The following is a 7,804-nucleotide window of genomic DNA, read 5'->3' on the forward strand; positions in this document are numbered from 1 at the left end:
CATGAAACATCTTTCCAAGATCTCCCTTTTAGATAGTGGAAAACATGTCATGCACGAGTATTTATTTTGAGGGTGGGATGAGACACTTCTACAGGAGAAATGAGGTTGGGTTGTTTTGGTTTTCATTGGGTTGTTTTGGTTTTCCCCATAGTGACCACAGACTGTATCTCCTCTGGCAGTTCATCTGCTTTCTTGAGGCTTCCCAGAACATTGAGCTACTGCACTCCTCTGCAGCCACCTTCGTAGGGCAAGAGGGACTTCCCTGAAAAAATAAACCACAGGATAGTTGGAATCTTTCTGCTCCTTGTTGCAAAAGACTTCTGATTCACTTTGGTTCCCTTTTCCTCTAGATGACATGACCTCTTGATCATTCTAAGGACATGAACTACTTTAAACTCTGTACTGCTTATATTCAAGGAGTACGGAAGTTCCTTGTGCTGTTACAATCTTGACTTTCTACGAACATTCATGCCTACATTTACTTCTTATGTGTTACTGACTGGGATTTACAGTGCTAATGATGTTGCTTCTGTGATCACAGCAACTTGGAATTAAAATTAAAAAGCCATCCATGTGATTTTGGGATTACCATCCATTTATCTTATTCTTATTGATCCTGTGAAGATTCCTATAAACTAAAGCTGCGGTTATCCATTCCCTTCGTGCATGCTGTGCTCCCTACACGGCCCTTTGTAAACTGATTAAGTGATGCAATCCTTTGCTATTCTTGTGACTTTTTATCCCAGATGCTAAGCAGTTGGTTCACTTGGGTTGGAGTCGTGTATATAATCTGACTCGCAGCTGTGCCTGCTTTGTTGTCATAGAGCACTTTTCTTGCCACATTTTGAATCCTTTTTAACACTGGAGATTTGGTTTCTTTTTAACAATTTCACCAGCATGAGCAGGCTGGGTGATTTCCGTTGCTTGCTAAATTCCAGTCACATCATCAAGGTTAATTATATTTCTTCTGAGTGTCACTACATCTTCCTAGCCACAGACCCTTTCAGACTGCCAGCACTCCAACGTCACAGGAGTGATTCTCCAGCCCTACATTAGCTACAAGTTTTTGTCAGTTTTGCCTGTCTTGTTGGATAGATCCTATATGAATCTTTTTGGCTGTCTTAACTTTTTGGGGACTTTTAACTCTAGTGAGATCCTCATGTGCTGCTTTCCAAATAAGGCACTTTTTTAGTTATTTTTTACTAATTACTTTTACAAATTTTTTCAGAGACAAGGAGGAGACTGAGACCTGTTTCTTTGTGGTACCTGAACCCTAACCAGCCTGCATGCACTGTGGGAACTCAAGTCTCTGCAAGATGTAGCAACTGATCCAAATGCACTCTTGTCAGAATATATTAAAAATACCAATTTAGGTATTCAGGGTTTGGAAGGCAGCTCAGCATCCATCCTCTGTGCATTGAAGAAAGTATCCGTGTACAAATCTTTCAGCTGGAGGGGAGTGTAATAAACCCTGCCTGGGATCAAACCTAATTCTTAGGCATAACTGCCACTAGCCTTGGTGAGAATCTGTGCTGCCATACCAAATGCAAATTTGCTGTTATATAGAATTAGCCACTTGTGGAGAAGTGACTACTTTTTAGTAGAATGGACAGCTTTCTGTGTTGTTTCATTCAAATAATGTCATTATTATTTGCTTATAATATCAGGTTACTATAAGCTTGTGTTGGTGGATAGGTCTAAATCCCACTTCTTCCTTTTTTTATCTTACTTAGCTTATATAAATTTCAATCAATTAAACATGGCTTTATTCCTCCCAATATTACATAGTTACCTAAAACATTAGGTATTTATCTGAATCACACAGCTGGTCACCTTAAGGTCCTTCTAGAGCCAATGAAGAGAGATAGTAACTTTCAGATAGTTATTGAGATCTTAAAATTAATTTATTCAGCTCCCTCTTTCTCCTGGGAGACCCCTATGGCAACTGTACTTCTTATGTAGTCACCTTTACTTACCTGAGAAAATTGATTTTTTTAATTCAGAATACGTAGCATATCTGAGAGTTCTTTGAATAGTACCTGTATAAAGTCACTAAATGGGAAAGGTATGGCTTAGTTATTTCTTGTAAGCAAACTATCTTTGTTTTGCTCAGATCAGAATTGTTAACATTTCCAACATGAGAGATGTATTTTCCTTGTGTAAGCAAACACATGTCTTGGAAAGGAATGGTTTCATGATGGAGATGAAGCTTTCTGGCTAATGATCTGCTCTATCAGAGTCCCACATAAAATACAGAAAAAACAAAGTTCCACACAACATTTATATAAGTCTGAAGTCACAAAAATATTTTTAGGAGACAAGTGCTCCTCTTTATTTATGGACTCTCTGCCAGGAAAGTCAGTGCAGGTATTCTGCCTTTAAGATTTCACATGAAACAGGTCTCAGCTGAATATGGGCTGCAGATGATTCGGCATTTTATTTGTAAAACCACTTTAGGAAGATTTGTATACCTTGATGGAATCAAGATGGGTTCACCTTGTAGCTTATGCCAAGGAAAAAAGGTGTCACTAATGTAACAAAATAATAATCAAGCATATACTTGCCAAATCTAATAAAAATGTATGTGCTTGTGGACTGTAGAAATCTAAGGTAGTTTTTTCATTTTAAGTCTCCCCCCGCTCTGTAACCCAAACGCAGTCAAACAAAACCCTCAGACTTTAAAAATGAAATCAATTTACTCTATCAGGTTGACAAAAACTTCCTAGAAAAAAGGACAAAACCACATTATCTTCCTATGAAATCTGTTAATGCTTAAACCCAGCATTTTAGAACATTTTGATCACCTTGTTCACATAAAGCACTGAACTGAATTTCATCTGTTGGTGAATTTAAAAAAAGGATTCAAAACGGTGTCCATGTATTTTTGATGTGTCTTTTTAGGTGAGGAATGCCAGAAAACATGACCTACCTGGCACTTTGCTGGCAAGAGGGCAGCCTTCATCTCAGGAGAAACCCACAAAGAGCCTGTTCACTTATCTGAGCTTTTTCCTCATCACTTAATGCCTCATCACTTAATTTACTTTTTAAAAATAATATTTATGAACCTAAGGATTAAAATTAATTATTTGAAATATCAGATCCTTGTTAGAGAAATCCAAACATACCTAATTGCCATATTAAGATAAATAAGTATACACTAATACGTGCATCTCTGTGTAGAGGTATTTAAAACAAAGAATTAAGTCTTACACAACATTCACTATCTAAAAGCTGTAATTTTCTCTCCAGATTTTGACCTGAAATGTCACCTGCGGCCATTGTGTACTCCTATTCTAAAACCAGTGACAGTCTACTAGGGCACCATCATCACATTGATGTGTCTGTTACAGTAACAAATACAGTAAGTGCATTCATTATTTTATGAAGAAAGTACGTTTATATAGTATGTAGCCACACGGAAAAAAAAAAAAGTATTTGAGAGCATGTAGCATGATGCATGGATGGAAGCAATATTGTGTTTTTCTTCATGTCACACTCTTCATCCCCAATTTTGACCTACTGTATTTACTTAATGTAACCACTTCATTTTTGGGAATTTTCCCTGAACATTTTTTTCCATCATTGCGCATGGACCTTTCTATACTGTTTAAAGTTCTCCATGCTTTCCTTGTTTTTCCGATCCCCTGGAGTCATTAAGCAATTACAGCTGGGATCAAGGCCAAAACCGGCTAAATATCACAACTGAGATTATCTCAAGTGGCACCTTAGTTAAATTGCTGAATAATCTTTTCTCTAGGGTTCAGATAAACATTGGTTGAGTTTTCTAATACCATATGCCTTCCTAAAAGTCCTTCCTTTTAGATTTACTGCTTATATTCTTTTTATGAAGCTTCCTATAGAAGGCCAGTTGGAGTCCCACCTCAGTTACATAACTACAAATTAGGATAGCCCCCTTCCTTCACAGCCTTTCTCTGGTTAAAACTGAAAGATTTAGATTACAGTCTCTGTACAGTTTGCCCTCAAATCGCCAAAAGCAACAATTTCAGCAGATCCTGGACTGAGCCCTCATGTTATTTTGCAGTGGCTATGGACTATTTTACAATTCACAAGAAGAAAAGCAATTTTCTGAACTACATCTGCTTGAAAGACACAACCAGTAGTCAGTCTTGGGCTTCTATGCAGTATTTCAAAACAGAAATCTACAATGTAGGATGGTCGGAGAAGAAACCACGTTAATCTGGTTCTTGTTAAGCAAATGTTTCTTCCTCCTGGCTGCTTAAATGAAGAGGAGGCTTTATTTTCTCTAAAGCAATGGAGTCTTCTCCCTTACTGTGAGTTAACTGCTGATAAAATATTTTGATTAAAAAAAGATAATCTTAGGAGTTTTAATCTTAAAACAGGAAAAGTCTGCTCCCAACTAGGAAACTCAGCTGATGCACAGATACAAATAAAAGCAAAACAAACTACAGATGGAAATGTAAGATGGCGGGAGAACAGCAAAAGGAGCTTTCATGCTATGAAGCAGCACAAATAACTGACATCCATTTCTTAATATACATTTATTCATTTTTCTGATTCACAGAAAATATTATGACAGTGAATTCTACAAATTGGTAAAATGTGTTTTTCCCTGCTGCTCTGTATAGTACTATAGCTCATATAAATAGTTTGAGGTGGAAGTGTTCTTATCTGACTCTGCTGCTGGAGAGGTATCTGCTCTCAAGAGATGAGGAAGATAACTGTGTTTACAAAAGCAGGTTTCAAGAACTTGCATTACAAAGAAGTTCCTATATTGATGCAACCACACACTGTCACAGAACCAGTAAGTCATTGTAACCAAGCTTTTAATGTAATTCATAAAAAAATAGAGTTATTTACATTTGCAACTTATTTGATGGCATCCTCTTTTATTACAGCATTTGAATCAGTGAAGAAATGTCACTAGAACTCACTTCAGGGTAAACTTTTCAAAGGTAAACATGACAGTACAGGAAAAATGTTGAAAACGTGCATTCTTCTTATTTTGCGGCATCATACAAAGTCATTCTTTACAACATATGCACCCTGTCCTTACAGTATGCAGAATTCCCTTCCAGATTAAGGCACACATTTTTAGGGACAGTCCCACATTCTTACATGTGGCACTTTGTGACATAATCAAAGGAATTAGTTCAATTCCAATGTATTGTAGCTGAAAAGCAGAATGTAGCCACTTACAAGTTTAAGAAAATTCTGGTTAAAAGGACAAAAAAAAATATATATATATACTCATTGCATAGCTGCAGTAAACCAGATCAGTGAATACAAAAGCCATCAAAATATATTATAAATCTGAGTTTCAAAGCTACTCTAAAATACTGCTTTGCTTTAGAATACAAATAACACTGTTTGGGTTAGTTTGTAGAGTTGTATTTTGGTCCATGCTGTTAATTCTGTATCATTATATTCTTCTTCCATTAGTTTAAAAGCCTCAGCACAACAGGTCCTCAGGCAGTGGTAAGAATGACGGAGCCAAGGAAGGGCCTTTCCAAATCTTGGACTTCAGCTGCTTCAGTCAGTTCATAAAAACTCTAATTTCCACCGCCTCCCTTCTTTACTGGTTTAAATAGACTTCCCTCAGAACTCTAAGAGAAAAGAATGACAGGGGACACAGATTTAACACTGTTAGAGATGGGGTTTGTCCCTGTTTTCTAGTCTGGAGCCAATAAATCACAGCTCTTAAAAATATCCATCCCATTAAAAAAAAAAAAATCAACAACAACAACAAAATTATTTACTTTGACTATGCGGTAGTTCCACATAATCTGCTGGCAGTAGAAACTTCTTTGGTGTCAGAGTCAGGTCTTCCTGAAACCACGAATGGCCAAGTCTGTAAGCGAAAACAGGTATTCCATATTAAAAAGAAAGTATATCCTGGTATGAAACTGGAGCTTTATTACTGATAGATGTCTAACTCTGGTTCAGTTGCAAACACGTCATCATGTTTTAGTCCCTGTGGGAAGCACAGGGAGAGCTGAGTTCCTCTAACAAATATTTTCATTATGTTTTTCAGGATAATTAAATGCTCTGCAACAGGGCTGTAACGGTCAGCAACAAATTGCTCTCATAAAAAAAATGCAACATCTGTCTTGCTTTGCAACTGTTTGCATCATTGTATAAATGAAAAAGCATATGAACTATTAAAAAACAATCACTCTGCACTAGATAAGCAACCTTTTTACCCCTGTGGCACGCATCAGGCGTTTAGTTTTGTACCGATGAACTAATGACCGCTTCTCCTTCTGCTCCAGGCCAGCCCACAGAGCGAATTACTCCTTTTTCGGACATTAAGCTTATCTAATGCCCGAGGAATTTACTTCTTTAGGGTCCCCTACTCCGACTCCCCAGAACAGACACACCCGCCATCACCTCAGGCCAAACCCGGCTCTCGGATTGCCCCCGGGGCGAGGATGACCGGAGATTTAAGAAGGGGTCAGGGCCACCCCCCGGCTTCTCCGACGGCGGGCACGGCTTGAGCGCTGCCAACCCTGCCCGGGGGGTGCAGGCCAGAGGGGCTACCCCGGGCGGTGCCCCGGGGGTTCCCCCGTGGCCCCCGCGGGTGCCCCTCGCCGCGCATCCCGAAGGCGTCGGGGCCGCGCCCGGCCTCCCTCCTCCGCGCCCCCCCGCGCCGTACCAGGTTGACGGGGTGGACGTAGCCGTTCTCGTAGCGATCCTCCTGCAGCAGCTGCCGGAGGTGGGCGATGTAGCTGGACGCCAGGCGCAGCGTGTCCAGTTTGGAGAGCTTGGTGTCGGGCGGCACCCAAGGCAGGCTCGTCTTCAGCCGGGAGAACGCCTTGCTCAGCACCCGCATCCGCGCCCGCTCCCGCGCGTTGGCCGCGTTGCGCTGGGACTGTTTCCCCTCGGGCGGCGGCCCCCGCGGCCCCGACGCCGCCTTCTTGCCCCCGGGGCCGCCGCCCTGCGCCCGCTTCCTCTTGCAGCCGCTGCCCGCCGGCCCCACTGCGCAGCTGCCTTCGCCGTCCTCCTCCTCTTCCTCCTCTTCCTCGTCGTCGTCCTCCTCCTCCGCCGCCGAGGAGTTGTCCCCCGAGGGGTAGAGCTCGCCGCGGGGCTGGCGCTTGGCCGGCGGCGGCGGGTACTCCAGCTGCAGCGCCCGCAGGTCCATCTCGGGCAGCTCCTCCGCCTCGCTCCCGGAGCCCGTGGACATCGCCCCGGGCGGGACGCACGGAGGCGGGCGGCGGGGCAGGCGGGAAGGGGCGGACGGCCGGGGCGCGCCGGCGAGTCGGCCCAGCGCGGGGCGGCCCCGCCGCGGAGAGTCCGTACCGGCGCAGGGGGGCGGGGGGAGAGGGCGCGGAGGGGGGATGCGCCCCTTGACAGCGCTATATATCGGGTGTCCGCGGAGCAAACCATCTGCCGGGCGGAGGGGAGGAGTGGGGGTGCGGAGGAGGGGGTAGGACCCGGCGTAGCCCCGCGCCGGGGGCGGTGCTTCTCCGCGCTGACCAGCGCAACGCTGCGCGCTGGTCCGCGCAGACCCCAATGGGGGTACACGCGAGGATGTCTCCGGGAGTATCTGTGCTCTTGGGAGTAACGCCACTGTGTCAAGAAGCGCTTTTCCTCTCGGACAGAGCCCTCTCCTAGCCCCGGAGGAGGCAAAATGCCCCCAGGGCTGATCCCTCAAGTGGCGGGGTGCACCGCTCCCTGTCCTTAAGGCGGCGGCAGCCGGGCTAAGCGCCACCCGGGGCTCTGCCCCAACCTGTCTGCATTCGCTGTCCCTCTCGCCTTTCCTCCGACGTCGGGGGATTTCCCCGCCGTGTAAACCCGCGCTCAGTCCGACTCTCCGCCGCCCAGT

General features: G+C 44.0%; 1 protein-coding gene across 2 annotated transcripts; it reads right to left on the reverse strand.

Moving 5' to 3' along the window:
• Positions 1–201: 201 nt before the first annotated feature.
• Positions 202–7,231, reverse strand: MSC (musculin). Of its 2 annotated transcripts, none has more exons than XM_065629183.1 (3): positions 6,635–7,231; positions 5,739–5,830; positions 202–262 (listed from the first exon to the last, which is right to left on the reverse strand). In XM_065629183.1, exons 1-2 carry the CDS (start codon positions 7,160–7,162, stop codon positions 5,744–5,746), a joined length of 615 nt encoding a protein of 204 aa, XP_065485255.1. In that variant the 5' UTR covers positions 7,163–7,231; the 3' UTR covers positions 202–262; positions 5,739–5,743. The 2 variants fall into 2 exon arrangements, with proteins under 2 accessions (XP_065485255.1, XP_065485254.1); XM_065629182.1 differs by lacking the exon at positions 202–262 and adding an exon at positions 4,789–5,585.
• Positions 7,232–7,804: the final 573 nt, after the last annotated feature.

Source organism: Caloenas nicobarica, chromosome 2, assembly GCF_036013445.1.
Source record: "Caloenas nicobarica isolate bCalNic1 chromosome 2, bCalNic1.hap1, whole genome shotgun sequence".
Taxonomy (NCBI): Eukaryota; Metazoa; Chordata; class Aves; order Columbiformes; family Columbidae; genus Caloenas; species Caloenas nicobarica.